The sequence below is a fragment of the Peromyscus eremicus genome, chromosome 12 (assembly GCF_949786415.1).
Source record: "Peromyscus eremicus chromosome 12, PerEre_H2_v1, whole genome shotgun sequence".
Taxonomy (NCBI): Eukaryota; Metazoa; Chordata; class Mammalia; order Rodentia; family Cricetidae; genus Peromyscus; species Peromyscus eremicus.
In genome coordinates, this window is record NC_081428.1 from 45,274,532 (window position 1) to 45,297,090 (window position 22,559).

The window sequence follows — 22,559 nt, forward strand, 5'->3', positions numbered from 1 at the left end:
GTTAGCATAAAGGCAAAGTTAACACCATTTTTTAATATTTGAAAATCTATGAGTTAATCTATATATCAACTGTCCTAAAATGAATTTAAAATGTTCACAAGATCAACAAATATAATTAAAAACATTCTCATTAGGAAATATCCAGACCCAGATGGCTTGAACAGTGAATTTCCCAAACAGTTAATTAAATAGGAAATAACAATCATGTACAAAGTCTACTGCAAAGTAGAAAAAAGGAAGGGGTGGAAAGTGGGAGGAAGGAAGGGAGGGGGAGGAGGAGGGAGGAGGAGGAGGAGGAGGAGGAGGAGGAGGAGGAGGAGGAGGAGGTGGGGGAGGAGGGGAGAGAGAGAGAGAGAGAGAGGGAGAGAGAGAGAGAGCGCCAATTTGTTTCACGAGGCTCATATAGCATTATATTAAAACCTGACAAGGGTACCAGAAGCCAAAACCAGCCAACCAGACAACAGCAAATTATAGATCAATACCTTCTGTACCTTTTATAAAAGAGTTATAAATATACTAAACAAAAAATTACCAAATCAAATGTAGGAATGAAAAAAAGATAAAAAGATAATAACTTAGTATGCTCAAGTAGAGTTTGTATTTAAAATTTATTTTAAAATACAAGATTGGTTTCATACTCAAAAATTGGTACTTAAAAGAAAGGGTGACATCACCAAGTTAGGAGCTTGACATGCTTTCCTCAACACAAAATGGCCATAAATAAATAAATAGATAAATAAAGAAATAAAGAAATTGCTAGTCTACAAGAATATGAGGAAGATTATTGAAGTTCAGTAGCGATGTGGCAGAGATGTGGCCTTAGAAAGAAAGGGACAGAGTCCGTATCAGTCACCATGTTTCCTACTCTAATTTAAACCCTGAACCAAGACTCTTCACGGCAAAACTGGGTAAACAGGAGGCCAATATAATTTCCTACTAATACCGTGGACTCTTGAAACATTTGCTCCTTGAGAAACTTGCACTCATCCCTCAAGTTCTAGCAGAGTTTAGGGAGCAGCTGGGGACACAAGCTCCTTCAACAGCCTGGAGAAAGAGTTTAGACCATGTGTCTTCTCAAGCTGCTCTATAGAGAACCATCCTGAGATGTTAGCACCTTTGACACTAGAAAGCGGCCAGAGGGAGGGCTAGACTCAGGTACCAGGCAGCAAGTATATCTCCATTCACCTGATCACAGCTTTTGCAAAAGCTCCTCTGCAGCCCTTGAGAAAGAGTGGGCACCCTCCCCCTTAGGCCACTAGTGTGGTCGAGACTATGGAGCCAACAAACACTTTGTTCCTGCTGCTAGGAACATTATCTGCCGAGGACCACCAGAATGGCCCGATCCTCCATTTAGCATGCATACATTAATATTATAGGTGCTCCATCTCTGCTCTTGAACCAACTGTATCATGCCTACCTGAACCTGTCTATCCCTCCTTTCCTCTGTGCATCCTTCACAAAGTGATGGTGATCCCAGCTTCACTGATGTGTACCATTCTGAGATCACTTAGCTGGATAAGCAACAGCATAGACTCCTGCAGCTGAGATCACTTAGATACTTGCAGGCATTGCCAACACTGATTGCAGCTAAAGAATATGGACAGTGAGTGTTCTACTGTGTCCACCTGAGACACAAGTCAGTGTACCATACACAATTGATATCAAAGGACATGCTGCCAAGAGAAAGCCTTTTGCTATAAAAATCCCTCATATGGGTTGACAGGGTCAACAGATCTGATGCACAAATAATATATGTACAGTATGAAAAAACAAGGTTAAACCATGCCTCCAAAGAAACACAAATTAACTTTCTAGCAATGGACCCTAAAGAAAACGGAATAGATAAGTTATTTGAAAAAAAAAATCTAAATGATGTCTTCAAAGGAAGTTCAGTGAAATATAAGAAATTTGGAAAGTTTAATAAAGCAAGAAAAAGAACTTTAATCTGAACAAGAAATTTAGCAAATATAAAGAGATGACAATAAAATAAGGTATAACAGGCCAGGGAGATGGCTCAATGGGAAAGCGCTTGCAATGCAAGCCTGAGGATCTGAGTGTGGATCCTTAGCCAATGCTGTGCACATAGGCACTGATCTGTAACTCCAACGCTGGGGCTGCAGGTGTGTGAGTAGAGACAGGCAGATCACAGAGGCTCGCTGGCCAGCCAGATTAGTTGACAGAGCGAACTCCAGCTTCAGAGAAAATCTCTGTCTCAAAGGTTGCATTCATGTACGATTGCATGTACATATTTATGTACACACACACACTATTCACCATGATCAAATGAAATCTATCAAACCAGCAAGATGGCTCAGTGGGTAGAGGTTCCTGCTGTGCAAGCCAAGTCTGGGGACCAAAGTTTGATTTCTGGAACTCACGTAAGTGTGCATGGAGAAAAACAACTCCTCTGTTGTTGTCCTTTGACCTCCGAATGCATGCTGTGGCAAGAAAGCTCTGGGTCATGTGGGTACACACAGCAGCAGTGGTTGTCTAAACACCAGCTGCACAAAATCAAGACAGTCAGCATCCTAGCAGGGATGGGGGAGGACAAGGAAGCCTCTACCCCGAGCCAAGTAGGTACTGAGAGTTGATAGCTTCTAAAAAAAGGAGAGTCAGTTTTCATCAGGGGTGTGGTCCATGGTAGGCTGATCATGCTTCAGTGAAAGTCCCCACAACCATGTGCTGTATAACCCAGTACTCAATGAGTTATTAAAAAATAAACAGGGCATGAAGTTGAAAGGGGCACATGGTGGGAGAAATCCAGAAGTTGGAGCAATGCATAAAGAAAATGTACATAATTACAACAGAACGCTTTGTAGCATTAACAGGAATGGGGCTTTGGCATCTGCAGTAATAGTGATGGAATAGAGGACATTATGTTAAGTGGAATAAGCCATTGCATTAGTCAGCTTCTCATCAATTTGACAAATGACTCAAGAAAAATCAACTGAAGGGAGAAAGCATTCTTTTGCCTCATGGTTTTACTCCCTGGTTGGCTGTTTTCACTGCTTTCAGACCTGTGGCAAGGTACAAGAGTCCACTGGGGACCTTTGAACACACACACTGTGGAAGCCGAAACAACTGTTGTACATATCTGTAGTGTGTGTTGTAGCTGACTTGTTTCAGGGGGTGTGGGAAGAAACACTAGTAATGTTTCTTTGGGAAGTTCCTCTTTTCTGACTATTCTCATTGTAGAGAAACAGTCAACCATGTACACAGTGGCAAAACATGGCCACTCAGAAGGCGCACAGGTATCCTCACACCTGCCTATAATTGAATTCAAACTGGAGACCCAGAGTTCTCAAGGTAATATCTTGTTAGTTAAACAATCACACCTCTAGCTGTGTGCAGAGATTATCATTACTGACTACCATCTGCTACTAATAAGCCTTCACATGTTAACTAAGAACTGTCGTTCATGGCTATCCCATGCTGCACTTCTTTGATATGACTACACAGACCTTGTTGAAGGCTTACAGGCTTCAGAAAGCCATGTCCAGAGCAGCGATCTCACAAGGCAAATACTCACAGTTCAAGTTAGAAATCAGAGTTGATATCATGTGATACTGAGCAACTACTGTGGAGAACTGATGAATAAGCTTGCCACTTGTTCCAGTTGGGTTGCCTGCTGTGATAAACATCAACCAAAAGCAACTTAGGGAAGGGTTCATTTCATCCTACACTTCAAGGGTTCATCAGAAAGAGAAGCCAGGGCAGGAACCCACACAGGAACGGAAGCAGAAACCATGCAGGAAGGCTGCTTATTGAATTGTTCTCTCAGGCTTGTTGTGATCAGACAACCCAAGGACAGCCTTCCCAAGAGTGCCATTGCCCATAGTGAGCCGGCCCTCCCAAATCCAACAACTATCACGGCAGTTCTCCATAGACCTGGCCACAGACCAATCTAATCTGGGCCATCCCTTGAGGCTCTCTTCCCAGGAGACTTGGTTTTGTGTCAAGCCTCAACAACAGTTCCACCCAAGCTTAAGAATCTGCTGATCAAAACTTAGATCTAAGACTGACATTCAACATCCTTTCAGTAAACAAACAAAAAATAGTTGTCTTCTACATTTGTAAAGAAACAAGAAACATAAACCATTTCTTTGATATAAAGAGACAGGCAAAAATAATGAGACAAAAACCACAGGAATAAAATTTTGTTCAAACATCAAGAAATTTCAAATAAAACATAGTGATAGTGAGAATGACTCCAACATGGCTGATTAGAAAAATGAGTCAAGCCAATAAAAACTACATTTTGTCAGGAGGTCCATGTGACAAATGGTTTCTGCTTCAATTCATATTTTATATTAAGCAATTCAAGGGAAACATTAAATCATACTTTACAATAATGAAATATTTAGGCAGTCTAGACATTTTAATTATAATCAATATATATTAATTCCCTGCTCTCAATCACAGGTGTCTATTTGAGGTCTGCGGGCAGTGAGGCATTGGGCTCTTGCCTTTGCAGTATTAACAAAGCATGCAGTTTTCACTGCTTATTTCCTGGTAATCAGCATTCACTGCTGATGCTCTTTAGTTACAGCTAATGGTAATCACTAAGGCACAAACATTCTCTGCTTTAATTTGTGATACATGGGACCTTTACCTGATCCAGTTCAAACATTTCTCATTCTCAAAGTAAACAGAAAGGAAGGCATCATCAGCCATGCTTAAACAAACAATATCTAGAGCGTTCAGCAAGAGGACCACAAAAATAACTTAGGATCTTGTCGTTGATTAGGGAGACTGGCTTTGTCTCCACTCTTTTGCTGTATTATTCAGTATAATTTTAAGCACAATAGACCTTTCCCACCACGTGGTATGTATCCATGATCTACATGCAACAAAGCAAATACAAAACCAAAATCAAACAGCTGACCTTGCAAATACAACTTCCAGTGCACAAAATCCTATCTTGTTTGAAAGAATACAACAGTCTCAAAGAATAGCCGCTTTGTGCAATCTCTTTTGAAGAATGCTTGCTATAAAAGTCCATCAGCGAGTATTTTCCCTCGTTCTGAGATGATGTGGCAGTTGAGTAATCATGCAGGCTGTTCTAAAAATGTATGTGTGTCTACTTAATTTAGGCAGTTTATTTTGATAGCATTCACCTCTTTTTGATTATAGCAGGTGTTTCAAGGATAAATTTACTGAAAATTGTATTTTGTTTAAACAACAGCAGCATGTACATTTATGGCCCTGTTATATTAAAAAGCATTTATTGTTTGGCAGCAATAGATACAATTACAAACATTTGTGACAGTAATTGGAGCTATTACTCCTGCATGGAGCCTCATGGAGATCAACTTATTGCCACCTGTATTTACATTTGTTGCTATAATTGTAAAAGCCGACTTTTTAAATTGGGTGTCATATTTTTCTTTAAATTATGTAAATATTTTTAATAGAAGGTCTACCAGAAAATCTCTAAGAATTATAAATGCAGTTTCTCCATTATGCAAATAGCAGGCAGAATCCTGTTTTAATAATGATCATGTACATGGAATTCATTCCTGTATTCCAACCCACAGAATACATTATATCTCTTAGCTTGTGGATACAAGAATTCTATTAATATTTTCTACCCCAAAACTAGAGAATAAGTCTTAAGAAATGTTCCCATTCCCAAACTATAACAATACATAAATATTTACAAAAGTTAACTTTTGCTAACACTTTCTCATGCTGTGTCCAAATCAGTTATAGGCACAAGGCCAAGAAAACTAGTCTCTCTACTGCTTTGGAAGGAGAGAAATGCTTTCAATTGCTCCCAGGTACAGATTTGTCTGCAATAATAAAAAGAAAGAGCCTGCCCCGGTAACTTTCTGCAGGACTTGGCTTCCAATTTGAAGAGACTGAGATCTAATGTAGTAATTCCGTGATCCCTCCAGGTTCATTTAAATGGAATTCCACCTGCTGATTAATGAAGGGCCTCTTCTGCCTCTTAGGTTTTAGCGCTCATGGTGACTGAGGAGCCCAAAGGCTCAAAACTATTGCAGTGATTTTATCCTAAGCACAATGACTCTTCCCAAAAGGTCTCCCGCTGTAAGTCACCTAAGGCAACACCTGAGCCCTTTATTTACTTTAAAACAAAATCCAATTGTGTGGAGCTGAAATTTAAAGTTTAAGATTCTTTTGACGACAGTTCAGGAAAGTCAGATGCCGCAGGACAGGAAGGTCGGTAAAAACAGTTCAGTGACTCAGAGCTTTAAAATAATTAGAAATATATGTTGTAATACTTTCAAAGCTTTCAAAAATAATCACTTCATCTAAATTCCTTGTAATGAATCTGAAGATTTACATAATTACTTGAGACACTTTGGCAAAAGGAAGGAGGTACCTACCCAACTATCTCTTAGAAAAACAAAGCAGGAAACATTTAATTATAATTTGGAAAAAATCTATTTAAGACATTAATCAAATTTTTAATTACTATATCCATGGGGCATTGAAGCATATTAGAACATTTGTTCATTCCATTAAATACCTAATATTAAATCATCATAATGTACAATCTTTTAGAAATAAGCACTGCATAAATGAAAAGCGCCTATGTTAAAATTTAGCTGAAAACTGATTTCACACTTCCTGTTTTTCCTTATTTTTGAGGAATAAAAGTAAATATTAGTAGGATTCACTTGGCTTTTACTGTGGTAAAACAAACAAAACACCATTAATTTGAAATAAAAAGGAATTTCTGTGATAAAGACTAATAGGATTGATGATTTTCAAAATATACAAATAGACCACGACAATACCAAGACACACACCAAACCAGAATTCTAATCCACCATGTGCAGCATCTGATCCAAGAAGCCGAACCATGGGCTCTGTAGTAATTAGCTCCACACTGACCTTGGTCAGTCACTTCCAACTTGGGACCAGCCGGTAGACAAAGCCATGTCCTCCCTGTGATGATGAGTATTACTTGTCAACTAGACAAGGGGTGGAATCATCTGGGAGATGGTCATCTGGGTAAACACGTGGGTGACTGTACTGTCATGTCAATGGAGGGGAGAAGACAAGCTCACAGTGGAGAAGGTCATCTGGGGAAACACGTGGGTGATTGTACTGATCATGTTAATGGAGGGGGAGAAGACAAGCTCACAGTGGAGAAGGTCATCGAGTAAACACGTGGGTGACGGTACTGATCATGCCAACGGAGGGGAGAAGACAAGCTCACAGTGAGCTGCACCACTCCCTGGCTGGGATCCTCAACTGTGTAAGGGAAGAAAGGGCAGTGAACGGCAGCCTTCATTCATTCATTCATTATTCTCTGCTTTTTGGCTGTCAATGAAATGTGGCCAGCAACTTCAGTTCCCATGGCTTTGACTCTTCCCATGTTGTACTGTACTCTTGACTAAGAGCCAAACTTAATCCTTTCTTCCCTAAGTTGCTTTCTTCAGGGTACTTTACCACAGCAACAGGGAACATTTACTAAGACACTGCCCTGGGGGGTACCTGCTCCCACCTTTTTCCCCCAGGGTCCTCTTGAGGAGTGAGGGATAAGAGATTTAGATAGAAATATAGAGGGGAAAGAGAGACAGATAGAAACACAGGATAGCCTTGGGAGGGCCTGGATCCTTATCCACTGGCCCCTTCTGTCTCTTCTAAAGGGCTTTTTAAAGGAATGCCAAGGGGTGGAGCAAAAGACTCCCCCCACCCCCAGCACAGCCAAGTGCAGACCCTTCCAAACACCTGGTAACCATACATATGGTCAATCCACCCCTTTATGCAGCCCTGCTGGGTAAAGCAAGCTCAGATCTCACTAGGAAGCCTCTATGGGCTCCCATACTGGCCCACCCAACCAATTGCATAAAATGGTCTGCTTCTGATCTTACACTACTGCAGATTTCCAGTCCTACCTAAACATACCTGAATCTTTCATTTATTCTCTAACAAAATCTTGTAAACTTCCCTACCAGCCTTTGAGGCTCTGTCAAACCCAAGTAAGAGATGGTGACTGAGCCCCTTGACATAGGGAGCTCTGAAAAAAACAACTCTGCTTGGTCCCATCTGAATAGTCTCCAAAGTCAAAGGTTCATTTTAAGAAATCTCAAGATGATAAAATACTCTAGAGACTCAAAGTTATCAGTAGCACAGAAGGTGAAAATCTAAACAAACATTCATCCGCATCTCAGAAATACTGGGCATGTAGAATTCTTTGGAATGTCTCAACACCTTGTTAACTGAGTCACTTAAAATAAAAAAAAGTTATTCTTTTGGAATGCAAAAAACATTTAAGTCATTTAGGAAAAGATTTCCTTTGATGATTATCTTGAAGTACCTTCACAGAAAAAGTCTCAAGAAAATTAGCTTCAAACTAGAGACTGTTCTGACTGTACATGCTGCAGCCTAAGACTGTTCTGACTGTACATGCTGAGGCCTAAGACTGTTCTGACTGTACATGCTGCAGCCTAAGACTGTTCTGACTGTACATGCTGTAGCTGTCTGACTGTACATGCTGAGGCCTAAGATTGTCTGACTGTACATGCTGAGGCCTAAGACTGTCTGACTGTACATGCTGCAGCCTAAGACTGTCTGACTGTACATGCTGAAGCCTAAGACTGTCTGATTGTACATGCTGAGGCCTAAGACTGTCTGACTGTACATGCTGCAGCCTAAGATTGTCTGACTGTACATGCTGCAGCCTAAGACTGTCCGACTGTACATGCTGCAGCCTAAGACTGTCCGACTGTACATGCTACAGCCTAAGACTGTCTGACTGTACATGCTACAGCCTAAGACTGTCTGACTGTACATGCTGCAGCCTAAGACTGTCTGACTGTACATGCTGCAGCCTAAGACTGTCTGACTGTACATGCTACAGCCTAAGACTGTCTGACTGTACATGCTGTAGCCTAAGACTGTCCGACTGTACATGTTGCAGCCTAGAGACTGTTCTGACTGCACATGCTGTGGCAGAAATTTTGGAGATTCCAAATCTACTTTACATTTAATCTGCATATGCTTCCTCTCTCCCACGTCACTCTTCCTCTCAAGAGTCATCTGGACAACCCATGCCTTTCTAGGGGTCTGTATTCAGTCCTTGTGGTCCTTGTGCCTGCCAACAGGCTAGCCGCCGTCACTCCTGTAGAACGCTGCTGTGCTCTTTCCCCACCCAGATCCCAAATCCGGTTTGATTCCAACCTGCTGAGCTGGGACAAGCTAGCTCTACTGCCTGGAAATCAGGTGAGTACTGATGGTACAGTGCAAGGACTGTCAACAGCCACTAATGTCACCATCCCTATTTATTAACAATGTCTGGAAATCCATATAATGCATGTTATATTTCTAAAAAACAGTACAATATTAGTTATATGAATAAAATGTACAGAAATAATGGTCAGCGTGTAGTGGTTCTTTGACACTATCCTATGTGCTTTATGTATGTTCATTCATTTGGTTTTTTGCAACTCCTTAAGGGAGGCATTATAATAAATTTCATTTTACAGATGGAGAAAATAAGGCAGAGGGTGTTGGAGTCGCCCACCACTATAATCTGTAGTCATGTGACCTGGGTTCAGAACTTCTGCTCTTAATCGTATGATACATTGTCTCTTCTCGAACAGTTAAAAGCCTGCCTTGTCATTCAGACACTATTTTCCTCATTTATAAAAGCAAATTACTTTTCTGTTCACAGTTCCGCATTTGAGGTAAAAGGTACTTGCATTTCTGAGTGGTGGAAAGGGCTAAGTTAGATAATGCACATGCAGTGCTCAGATCAGCTCCTGGCATATAGTAAATAGTAAATGTCAATTATCACAATGATATTTTATTATGTGCACAGTTATTGGGGAAAAATGGAAAGACTTAGCAAAGGATAGTGACATGAACCTGGCTAGAGACTCATGTAAGACTATGGATATAATAATGTGGATGTTTATATATACTCCTTAAATGACAGAAGCTTTACTGTACATACTTTGTAAACCTTCCTAAATACTGATTAGGTACCCAAAGTAAAAGAATATAATAATAATAATAATAATAATAATAATAATAATAATTAGATATTGACATATTCTGTCTTAATTACTTTTTTACTTTTTTATTGCTGTGACAAAATACCATGACCAACTCAACTTATAAAAGAAAGCATTTAATTTGAGGCTCACAGTTCCAAATGGTTAGAGTCCATGACCATTATGGTGAGGAGCCTGGCAGCAGGCAGGCACCCATGATACTAGAGAAGCAGCTGAGAGCTTACACAAACATAAAGCAGAGAAAGAGAGATAACTGGGAATTGTGTGGGCTTTTGAAACCTCCAAGGCTACCCCCAGTGACACCCCTCCTTCAACAAGAGGACACCTCCTAATCCTTCCCAAACAGTTCCACCAACTGGTGACTATGCATTCTAAAATATGAGCATATGGGGGCCATTCTCATCCACTACATTCCACTCCCTGGCCACATCATAATGCAAAACGAATTTAATTCAACTTCCAAAGTCTCCATAGTCTTTCAGTCTTAACACAGTTTAAAATCCCAAAGTTCAAAGTTCCTTCTGAGATTCAGGGTAATTTCTTAATTGAAACCCCTGTAAAATCAAAAAGTAAATTACATACTTTTAACACACAATGTCACAGACTATACATTACCATTTCAAAAGGGAAGAGTTTGGGCCTAGAGAGCACACACTGGACTAAAGCAAGACAGAAGTCCTACAAGGCAAGCCCCAAATCCTGCAGCTCTATTTCCATGTCAAAGGATTTAGGTTGCTTTGCTATTCCAGCTTTGTTGACTGCAACACACTACCTTCTCTGTCTGTCTGTCTGTCTGTCTGTCAGGCTGGTCCCATTCCATGTTTGCATCTCTGTTTGGCAGGTCTCCCATGGCTCTGGCATCTCCAACATCTTGGGGTCTCCAACACAATCCAGCTTTCACTTTAACAGCTTTCTACAACGGTCTCTCTGGGCCTCCTCTGTCACATGCCTGGCCTGTGCAGTTTTCCTTAACCTTGAAGGAGGACTGCACAACAGCTTTACTCCTGTGTCCTTCATGACTCTAAAGCCAGAACCATGTGATTAATGCTGCCAAGTTCTGCTGCCTGCTGGGGATGGAAACTGGCCTGCTCCTTGGATTACATTTGCATGAACTTGGTTTGTTGCTGTTCTATTAGGAGTAGATAACTCCTTAGGCCTTTTCTTTTTAGAAGTTGCATGATTAGTTGGGCAGAGTCTCACCTTGAGGGTTTCAACTCCCTTTATTTCATTTCTCCCAATGTCTTTCAGCACAACATGATTCCAATATTAAATTTCTCGGTGTTCTTGTTCTCCTCAAAATGTACATTTTGTATTTCTTTTTGCCCAATTGACTCTTTTTCATTGTAGATCTGCACAAGAGTATTACTAATAACCACATAACAGAGTCAATGTAAGGCTGTCTTGAAATTTTTTCTACCAGCAAAATTAGTCCCACACTCTTCAATTTAGCTTCAGGTAGATTCCTAAGACCACTTTCTTTGCTAAACAATAACAAGGATGGTTCCTAGCCTAGTTACCAATATTATTCCCCTTGAAACCTCTTGAGCTGGGCCTCCATAGTTCACACTGCTCTCTGCACTATTGTCTTCCAGTTCCTACTAGGATGTCTATTAAGCTCTGCATACAGCCTTCCACTGCTTTCCTAGTCCAAAGTCTCAACATCTTCCACATTTCTCTAAAAAACAGCATGGTCAGGCTGTCCCAGCAACAGCCCATTCTCTGGTAACAACTTCTGTCTTAGTTACTTTTCTATTGCTCTGCTAAGATACCATGACCAACTTATATAAGTCTAGGAGAGGTAGTTACTGCCCATAATGAGCTGGACATTCCTATCAATCATTAATCAAAAAATAGAGACTTGCTTGGCCAATCTTATGAAATAATTTTTCCAAGATATGTCTAGGTTGGTGTCAGGTAGACAAAAATCAACTAGAAAAATGAATAAACTTTAGATCTAATTCATTGCACACTCCCAGCCCCTTCCTCTTTGTAACATTACTTGCATATTACTTTCATAATTAAAAACAAAACTGAATTTAAACTATTGCTGTATATTCATTATGTACAGTGATGGGTTTCACAAAGACATTTTCATCAGAATACATCATGTTCTCTGACCATCTCAACCTCTCCTCCATATCATCATCTGTCTTGACCCTCCTCCTCTTCTGCTAATTTCCTTCCTTCCCCCAAACAATGTCTCTGCAATTTCCATATATGTACATATATAATATGGTTGTGTGCTTGTGTGTGTGTGTGGGGGCATGTATGCACGTGATACCACATCCAAAGCAACTTGAGAGGAAAGAGTTTATTTGGCTTACACTTCCACAGTACTGTTCATCATCAAAGGAAGTTAGGACAGGAACTCAAAGAGGGCAGGAACCTGGAGGAAGGAGTTGATGCAGAAGCCATGAAGGAGGGCTGCTTACTGGCTTGGGGTGCTGCTTTCTGGCTTGTTCCTCATGACTTGCTGAACCTGCCTTCTTATAGAACCCACGACCATTAGCCCAGGGGTGGCCCCACCCACAATGGGCTGGACTCTTTCCCATCAATCATTAAGAAAATGCCGTACAGGCTTACCTACGTATGGAAGCAATTTCTCAATTGAGGTTCTCTCCTCTCAGATGACTCTAGCTTGTGTCAAGTTGATATAAAACTAGCCAGCATAACAGTTTCATGTATCTATACTATATCATGCAATATTCATCTGAATTATTATTTTCCATTTTCCATAATATAATGATCTCCTGTAGCATCCATTTTCTTGCCAATGACACAATTTATTTATTGCTGAATAAAACTCTATTATGCATATATACATTTTCTTGGCTCATTCATTTGTTGAGGCACACCTTGGCTGCGTCTATATCCTGTATAAGTGAAAAGCCCTGTGATGCACATGGATGTGTAAGTGTCTCTAGGGTATATTGATCTAGTATCCTTCAGGTATATGCCCAGGAGCTGTATTGTTGGGTCATATGATATAGGTTTTTTTGTTTTTTGTTTTTTTGAGGAACCTTCATGCTGAGTTCCATAACGTTTCATCAGTTTATATTTCCATCAGCAGTGAATAAGGGTCCCTACCAGGCCCCAGTCTTGCTAGCGTTTGTTATTGTTTTCCTAATGATAGCCATTCTCACTGGGATGAGATAGAATCTTAACGTAGTTTTAATTGCATTTCTCTGATAGCTGAGAATGTTGTGGGTTTTTTTTTCCTTTTGCATGCTTATTGGTCATTTGTACTTCTCTGGAGAACTGTTTGTCTTATTAGCCTATTTGTTGATTGGTGCTTTCTTTGGCAAGTTTTTGAGTTCTTTACAGATGTTAGATAATAATTCTGTGTTAGAAATATTTTTTTTCCAATCCTATAGGTTAGATAGTTTTTCCTGGCAGTTTCTTTTTTCTGATCTATAGGTTGTTTCTTCATTTGATTGTTTCCTTTGCTGTCCTGAAGCTTTTTAATTGAATTCAGATTAGCATGCAACCAGACCTTTGTCTTCAGTCAAGTACACATTATTTGTATTTTTGGCACGTATTCTTTTTCCTAATTCTATTTTGTTTCTGCTAATATTAAAATTAGTTTCTATTCTTTGGAAATAGGCAACAGTAGCAAGTAGTACCATATAACAGATACATGCTCCTTTAGCAAAAAACAACAACAAAAAAACCCAACCAACCCCCCTCCCCTGCAAAAGAAACCCAAAACAAAACAAACAAAACAAAACCCAACTGCACCATTATGGAAAGGATTCAAAGGAAAGTATTATCATATGATGGAAGGAATCTATTTTTACAAATGTAATATGCAAAAAACATATTCCCAAACTAAAAGATTCCTTTGTGTTTTTAATTCTCTTCAAGAAAGCATAGAAATAAAAACTTAGCTTGAGAGGAAAAGTGGAAAACCTTTTATCCTGTGGCAGACAAATATGAAACTTATTTACTACTAATGTAAGGTCATTTAAAATAAATTTATAATGAGTTTAAATAATGAGACCCTTTATTATGTGCCTCCCAGAATCTCTAAGCTATTCAAATATTAATACGTGATAACCAGTAAAACACATTGGCTCTCCAAATATTTAATTTCTTTTTTTTCCCCTCAAATATGAAATGAAATAAAAATCGTTCTAAATGTCCCAAGTAGCCTGTGCTGAGTGAAAGGTTATCTGCCAAATAAAGGGTGTGATTTGGACAGGGTCAAGAGTCAAGGACAAGGTCAAGGCAAAGTAGGATGTGCCCCTCAGCTGCAGCAACCGTCAAAGGTAGGGCATCTGAGAAGAAAACTCACATGTATCTCAGTTACTTTTTATTCTTTTTTTAATTTTTGAGAGATGATAATCCATTTTCTATTCACTAGATTCTTAATGCTTTTAAATCATGGTATAATTTCATTTTTCTTAAGCTGAATAAATATTGACCCTAATGCTATGCTTTCCCTTTGGTCCATCTGAAGAGCTCAGGAAAAAAAGAGGCCATGAAACACTGGCTATAAGGATCAAAGGACTCACCAAAGAATTCTGACAAAGCGATCAAGTATCAGTGGCTTCGGTCAGTATGTTTTAACCATAAGAACCAAAATTCAAACTAATATCCTCATATCCTAAAAAATCCCGAGAAATCAAAACATCTGCTCTTGGTAATGTTGCTCACACAATTGACTGTATAAATAATTTGGCACAGTCAATCCTCTGGAGACTAAGCTGGTAGCATGTGGTGGGAGTCAGCGTCCAATTTTAAATTAGTTAATTATTTCCCAAATCCAAGGGACACTGACTCTTCACAAATCCAGGATTCTGAGTTGGTCCACTCTAGAACCTGAACGGCACCTACTTCTGCAAAATAATATAGTGTTAGTGGCTCTGCTTACACCCTTTCTTTCTTGGTTACTTCTAGTGTGTGGAAATCAGTGACTGTAGTTAAAACACACACACAAAACCCATTAGGTTCTAAATGAGATGTCTGACTCTAAGAGTATACTTAGAATGAAATAAACAAGTTAAATTTGCTTTCTTCTGTGATTAAACTGTTCCCAACTACACAGTTATTTTAACATGTTATTATATCTAGAATCACAATAGTGACTTTTTAATTTCATAAAGAGAATTTGTTCTGACAAAAATCAAAGAACTAGAAATGGCATTTATTTTGCAAAAAAAAAAAAAAAGGAAACACATTACTTCTTTTTGAAAGGTTTGACTTCTAGGAGAGATCTAATCAGTGAAGAAATTCTTATTAATAGATAATTTACACATGACATACAAAAAAAGCATTCACCTCCAGTATGGTGGAATACCAGCTGTTCTCCACAATGACTGGGTAAGCAGAGTGACCAGGCTGCAGGATTCTTCCACTGATCCTGACAGACTTGTCTCTCACTGTCTAATAACTCTTGCAGCCTTACCCTGTTCTCGGATGTTGCTGGAGTCTAGGCTACTTCTTAAGGGTTGGGGGACATAGCTAAAGGATGAATATTCTTCCAGACTCTCAGAAAACAGCAATCTTTGTGGAGTTCCTACTTTGAGCATAGACATAAATCTGTGGTTTCCAGTAATGATCTTCCATAGAACTTTGTTCCCTAATTCTAAGTTTATGTTTAGCCCCTATGGATGAAAGTTCTTCTTCAGTCCCATTACCTAGATGTCCCTTTAGTCCTTTATGCAGAGATTATTAAAGTTAGTGAGAATTGAATCCTCAGCTCTCCTATGTGCTTTTGCTCACCCTAAAGTAATTACTTATAATACCATAGGCAAACAAAACAAAACAAAACCCCAAAACAAAACAAAAAGCAGTACCTTGATTCAGAAGCAACTCCCTTGTTCAATTATCCAATCCTTGTCTTATTATATATTTCTTGTCTTCTTAATAATGACCTGGAGTTCCTGATCCCCTTGCCTCAACCACCTTAGTGCTGGGAACATGGGCAGAAACCCTGCCCTGGGTGTTAACTTCCAGTCACCCATAGTACAGTACAGATTATCTAAGACAACATCTAGGTTACACTCAATTGTGCTAAGCAGCAAGTTCTAAAACATCTTTTAGTTCTTAGCAACTGGTATCATCACAAAATTCTGGTTGACCTCAAGAGACTATGATTTTCAATAAATTACATTAAAGTTTTTGACAAAAACTCCTCAATCCTAGTGAAGAATTCTTTCAAAGATTTTTTTTCTCCTCGTACTGTAATACAGTATTCATTCAATAATTTGCTAAACTCTTCTTAAGATAAGCACAGACCAGGCAAGGAGGCACATATAATTCAACACTGGAGTTGCTGAGGCAGGAAAACCACAGGCCAGCATGCTGAACACTAAACCTTCCCCCACTTCTCCCATTCTCAACCTGAAAGCACCTTCTAAGGTGGGTTCTTGGGGCAAATGTGCTCTCTCTCTGGTACCTTATTGTCAGTTCTGATCGTGACTTTCAGCTGTGGTAGTACACGTTCCACTTCTAGACTCCATTCCGCAGCATCTGTCGTAGATTCCAAAATATCTTCTTGTTTGGCAGACTCGTTTGTGTCCTAAGAAAGGAAAGATATCACAAGATTTGGAGTTTATAAAAAGAACTGGAAAAATCTTGAGGCATTTAGGCAGCACTGCACAATTTAAATCAAGGATAGTAGTGTTAAAATTATAATGCGGTAGAAAGTCTTTTCTGTCTTCCCACCCAGGTTGCAAGAGAATTTGGTAGAATAGCAAAATAAGTATTTAAAAATGAGGTGAATATATGATCTGATCATTTTATAGTGGATAATGTTTGGGTAATATCGGATTGAACTCAATGATGATTTTACCAAATAGACATACCACTTAGGAATTTTAACTGGTATTAGCAGAGAAATACAAATACTCATGTTTGGTAAGAAAATGTTAGTTGAATTTATGATACAGAAACACAAAGCAAAATGTGAAAGAAAAAAAGAGATACAATTTCAGACATGAAGTGTTTAGTATTTACAAACTCTATATTCATAATTAGACTGGTCTTTTGGCCAGGTCAAAGGACAGGGCACTTTAAAATGAGACATAACACAGACATGCTTCAACTCCAACGGGGAGGGCCCTTTGGCTGCTGACCTTGAATGACAAAGTCAGTTCATGGCCATTGAATCACAGAAAGAAAATCTCCCCTCCCTCTGCTTTTCTCATTTTAGCATTACATGCCAGGAATCTAAAAATGTAGAAAATTTACACATTAATGATTTAAAAATAAAGCCCCAAGCATTAATTTTGAAGGCCGTTTTTTGCTTTAAACTCCCTTGATCAATTATAAGTGATTCTAAAGAAAAATTAAATAGTTATATATAATAAGAGATACAAGAAGCATAAATAGCTAAATACATGAACCTTATATGAATTCTAATTAAAAATAATATATAAAATATTTTTATTTTAATTTTTAAAATGTTTATTGCACCCAAGTGATTATACATGTGCGTGTGTGTGTGTGTGTGTGTGTGTGTCTGCGTGTGTGTGTGTATGCATGCGTGTGTGTGTGTGTGTGTGTGTGTGTGTGTGTGTGTGTGAGTGTATGTCTGCTACTTGCTACTTAAGTGTGCATACGCAGAGGCCAGGGCTTGGCATGAGATATGCTATTGTTTCCTACTTTATTTTTATTTCTTGAAATATGTCTTTCATTGAACCTGGATCTTTTCATTTAGGTTAGGCTAGCTGGCCAGGGAGCTTCCAGAAACTGTTTCTACCCTCCAATGCTAGGGCTATAGGTATTTGCCACCATGCCTGATCATTACATGGATGTTGGAGATCCAAACTTAGGTCCTAAGTCTTCAATAGCAAGAAACTTACCCTGTGAGCCATCTTCCTATCCCTTTGTAAAATGCCATTTATGATTGTTGTATGTGTGTATTACATGGTATGTATGTGTTGATGTGCACATGTACAAGCAGGAACTCATGCATGCGTGTGTGTGTGTGTGTGTGTGTGTGTGTGTGTGTGTGTGTGTGTGCGCACTGTGTGTCTTTCCCCATCAATCTCCTCAGTATCTTTTGAGACAGGGTCTCTCACTGAACCTGGAGCTTACCACCTGGGAGAGACTGGCTAGTGGACAAGTTGCAGGGATCTGTGCGTCTCTGCTCCTCAGTGCTGGGGTTACAGATGTGCATGCAGCACCTTGCTTTCATGTGGGTTTTCATGTTTGCCTGGAAAGCACTTTACTGATTGGGCCATTGAGTGATAGGGTGAAGACCATCAAGACACTGAATCCAGAAATTGCTGGACATTAGGAAATGGTTAATTCTAGAGGTGTATCTTGGTATAGCGCTAATATTAAAAAAAAACCAAAAACCTCATAAGTTAGAATATATGCCAAGCTTTTACAGATGAGTTGAATGGTGTTTGAAATTCACCTTAAAATATTTTGGGACAAAAAAAAAGTAAGCTTAGGTGAAACATGATTGAAAAAATATTAACAACTTAAAAACAGGCAATGGTGCATAAGAGGCCATTATCTAATTCTAATTTTGTGATGTTTGAAATGCTCTGTAATATAAAATTCAACAATAAACACCATGTAAACATAAAACTTTAAAAACTATGTAAATATCATAGTGAAATTACACTCTCAATGTGAATTTTATACCACTGAAAGACATTTCTTAAATGTCTACTTACAGTGTTTTGCATTTTTGTGGAAGCCTGAGGTCTCTAGTAACTGAACTTATTCACAAGACTGTATAATGCTGACACAGTTATGCATCTCCTACCTATTACAAGTCCTGATAGACTCAGAGCCTTAAAGAGAGGATTTATTGCTTTTATACTTCTATCCCCATTATCTGAGGATAGATAACTAACGTGTGCATGCATACTTGATTATGTATATTCTGCATTTATTCAGTTCTATTCTATTTAGAAGGCCTCAAAGTACTTGTTTTTTAAACTATAAAGTACCTTTTTAAAAACTACAAGTACGTGTCACAGTAAAATGTGGACATCTAAGTGAAAACAGCTCAAGATTGGATCTCAGGCACCACAGCGCCCATTTAATATTGGAGCCTTTGTTTTGAGCACTTCAGAGAATACTGTGTGGTGTAGAAAGTAAACGCAGGGCAGCACGGGAGCACTGAGCACCAGAGCTGGGAACTCGAGGGGGCTGCAAGGTTCACAAGGCAGATATATGTGAAGTCTGTGGGAGCATGAGTCATGCGGGGGCTGAGAGGCAGGGAAAGGTTCTCTATCATTTGATTTGCTCTGGCACTCGTAACACGCTTGCTCTGGGAAGGGCAGCATGTGCACATTCACCAGCACATCTGGTTACTACTCTGGCTCACGAAGGCCCCAATTCTGACTAGTTCACTTGCGCCAAACAGGTTAGAGTAGCAGGGCTAATGGAAGTGAAACTGTTTGCCTTAACCACTCGAAGCTTGGGTGGGATACCCAGGTTAAGGGCTCCACATCACAATTCCACAAAGCCAGACTGAGCCAAGGGGACACATCTTAGTAGCAAGTTGGCCTGGTTCTTAATAGAATGTAGATGTTGTGGTCACTGACATAAAATGTTTGAATTATGGAGCCATCATTTAAATTAAGTGAAGCCACATGTGGTAGATTGAACCCAGAGCTGGTACTATTCAACCTCATCCCTTCATTTCTGCCTCTTCTCCTTGTTACCTTTCAAAGGCTGAATTCTAGAATGGTCAAACCTGGAAAGAAAGGACCACCTGCTGCATTTTCTTTAGGTTGGGACACAGGATTTCCATCTGTGGAAATACTCAGTTCTAGTCTTTTCCTCCAACAGTGGCCTTGCTTTGCTAGGACCCAGAATCTGAATTTGTAGGATGAAGACCAAATGCTGCGTTAGGATGCTCCAGTGCACAAGCATGTACTTTAACACTGGCCCTTTAAAAAAGTCCTGTTTACTATTCCTGGCTTATTTAGTTCTCTTTTGCACTAATTTACTAACGCCTACTCCCAATATCTTAAGATAACTTAATACAGGCACTCACACATTTTTACTCATTCAGGCCGTAATGTACCAGAGAAACAGCCCAGCTGCTGAGAAGAAAAGGTAACCAGAGAACCAGAGCAGCTTAGGCTTGGGAGAGTACCACTAACTTCCTCCACGTCTGTTTCCATATTTGCATGTTTACTTCATAACCTTATTCCTCATTCAACATCTCTCAACATCTGTAAACATGAACTATCAAAGATAAATCATGTAAAAATTACAACACTTGGAGAAAACTGCTTCTTTTCATTTATCAAATGGTATTTTATGTGTGGCTATTAATAAAAGACAAAACTGCTGTTTTGATACGGTCAAAATGTTGGGTCCTTCTCTTGAGCAGTATTAAATAAGGTCAAGCTTGGCTCTCAAGAAACTGCATTTTCCAGTTACTGCTGTGGAAGAGACAATTAGAAGTCGGGAGACATAGGCTATCTAGTAGTTTTACTTATAATTAATTAGCTGAACCAATAATTCATTTGTTAAATTCTTAGAACATTTGAGGCAGGAATCCAGGTACTGTACTCGGTTTGGAAAGATAAAAGGCTTTAATTCCTGCCTGCAAGGGGTTTACAGCTTCTTAGGAAGGAAGCATTTGAGGTCAGCTAATAGACGTGAAATTTAGTCTCAGGTAAAAGGAGGACTAATGAAATGAGAGGTGATCCTCGCTGTGAAAGGAAGAATTGATGATAATAGTCCAAACCCTCCCATAAAGGAACCTTGGGATCAAATAGTGGGGACAAGATCAAAGTCAGTTCAGAGATCAAACATGAAATGTTAATAGTCTTCCCAGAGCCTTGTACCAGTAAGTAGTCTCTCTCTCCCAGGCAATATTAATAAGACAAGACAGTTAAATATCTAAACAGAGACTGTATTATATACATACATATATATATAGACATGTATATGAATGTGTATATGTTCTCCAAATTAAAAAACATATATAATATGTACACATACTTATAAACACACAACATCCTTATAGACACACTTAAATTCATCTGAAGAGTTCAATTCATACATCTACCAAGATAAACTTCAAATGGAGTTAACTGCCAAGACTAAATAGTCCTACCTAGGTGTGGGACACATGACTGCAATCTCAACACTCAGGCTGGCAACCAAAACAGAATTATGAGTCTGAGATCAGCCTGTGCTACAGAGCAAGTTCCAGGCCAGCCTGGTCTATATGAGCCTTTGTCCAAAATAAAGAAATGAAATAGTCCCAAGACTTTGTGGAGGCAACAAAGCCACCTTCAGAGTCACAACGGTACATTGTACACAACACGATGGCAGATCTCAAATCTCATCTCTTATCACTTGTGTTGTAACTTTCTCCTGACCCCTCCCCACTGATCTTTAACATAAATTATGTGATTTTATACATTCCAATTTCTTAGTGTTTTATTTTTCACTTTGGTTTTTTTATATCATGTATTATCATGTCTAACTGTACCCGTGAGGTTAATGCTTTTCATTCATGTTTCTACTTATTACTTTGTTCTTCTTCTACCTGTTGATCCATGGGGAGTTTACATAGGCAAAATCAATGAGGGAAGACTCTAGCTTTTTCTCCACATTAATAGCCTGCTTATTATTTGAATAATAATATGAATTATTATTCAACTTCTGTCACTGATCGACATTTCATATATTAATTTTGCCACATATTTGGATTATTTCATGGATTCTAAGCTAGTTTACTGTTCTATTTCTATGCCAGCCATTCCCACCCTAATTTACATAAAAAGCACAAACAATTCTATGTACCTTCTGCAGATTCTGAAATAGCAGGATCTTACATAAACTGAGGGCAACAAAAGAATAAAGGTATAATGTTTATGTCTAGATGCTGAGATGTGGAGAGTGTTTCACATTTTTCCTACTCTACTCTTTTGTGCTTTGTGGTGATACATTGTGTACCCTAATAAAATTTGCCTGAAGATCAGAGGACAGAACAAGCCACTAGATTAAACATAGATGCCAGGCAGTGGTGGCACACACCTTTAATCCTAGCACTCAGGAGGTAGAGATCCGTCTGGATCTCTGTGAGTTCAAAGCCACCCTGGACTACATGAGATTGACTCAGTCTAGGACAGAAACAGAGCCAGGCAGTGGTGGCACACACCTTTAATCCCAGTATTTGGGAAGCACACATGCCATTAATCCCAGCACTAGAAAGGAAGTGATGGCTGGGCAGAGAAAGGCATATAAGGCATTAGGAGACAGGAACTAGAGGCTTTTCAGGCTGAGGAGTCCTAGAAGTAAGAGGTGGCTTGTTCCTTTGTCTCCGATCTTTCAGCATTTATCCCAATATCTGGCTCAGGGGTTTTTATTAAAAGACCTATTAGAATTTGAGTTACAGTGCTTTAATTTACAGGAAACATATTCGTTTTTTAAATAATCAACATTGAAGCATTTTTCTGCCTACACATCCCATGTACATAGATCGTGGCAACAATAAAGTTTTGATCAGGCTTTGATTTGCAAATCTGGCAACTGATGACATATCTAAATAACCTTGTTCTTTCTCTTCCCCCACAGTTTCTTTTAATTCAAGGTTAGGCAATTCCCTCCTCAGCTTTCAAACATGTGTGACTA

The 22,559-nt window shown here is 39.2% G+C and overlaps 1 protein-coding gene across 1 annotated transcript in view; it reads right to left on the minus strand.

Moving 5' to 3' along the window:
• The window catches only part of Ift57 (intraflagellar transport 57), a 58,230-nt gene that overhangs the window by 14,055 nt on the left and 21,616 nt on the right, over positions 1-22,559 (minus strand). The window contains exon 6 of the mRNA XM_059277117.1: positions 16,393-16,515. Coding sequence (XP_059133100.1) covers positions 16,393-16,515 — 123 coding nt within the window. The remainder of the gene's footprint in view (positions 1-16,392; positions 16,516-22,559) is intronic.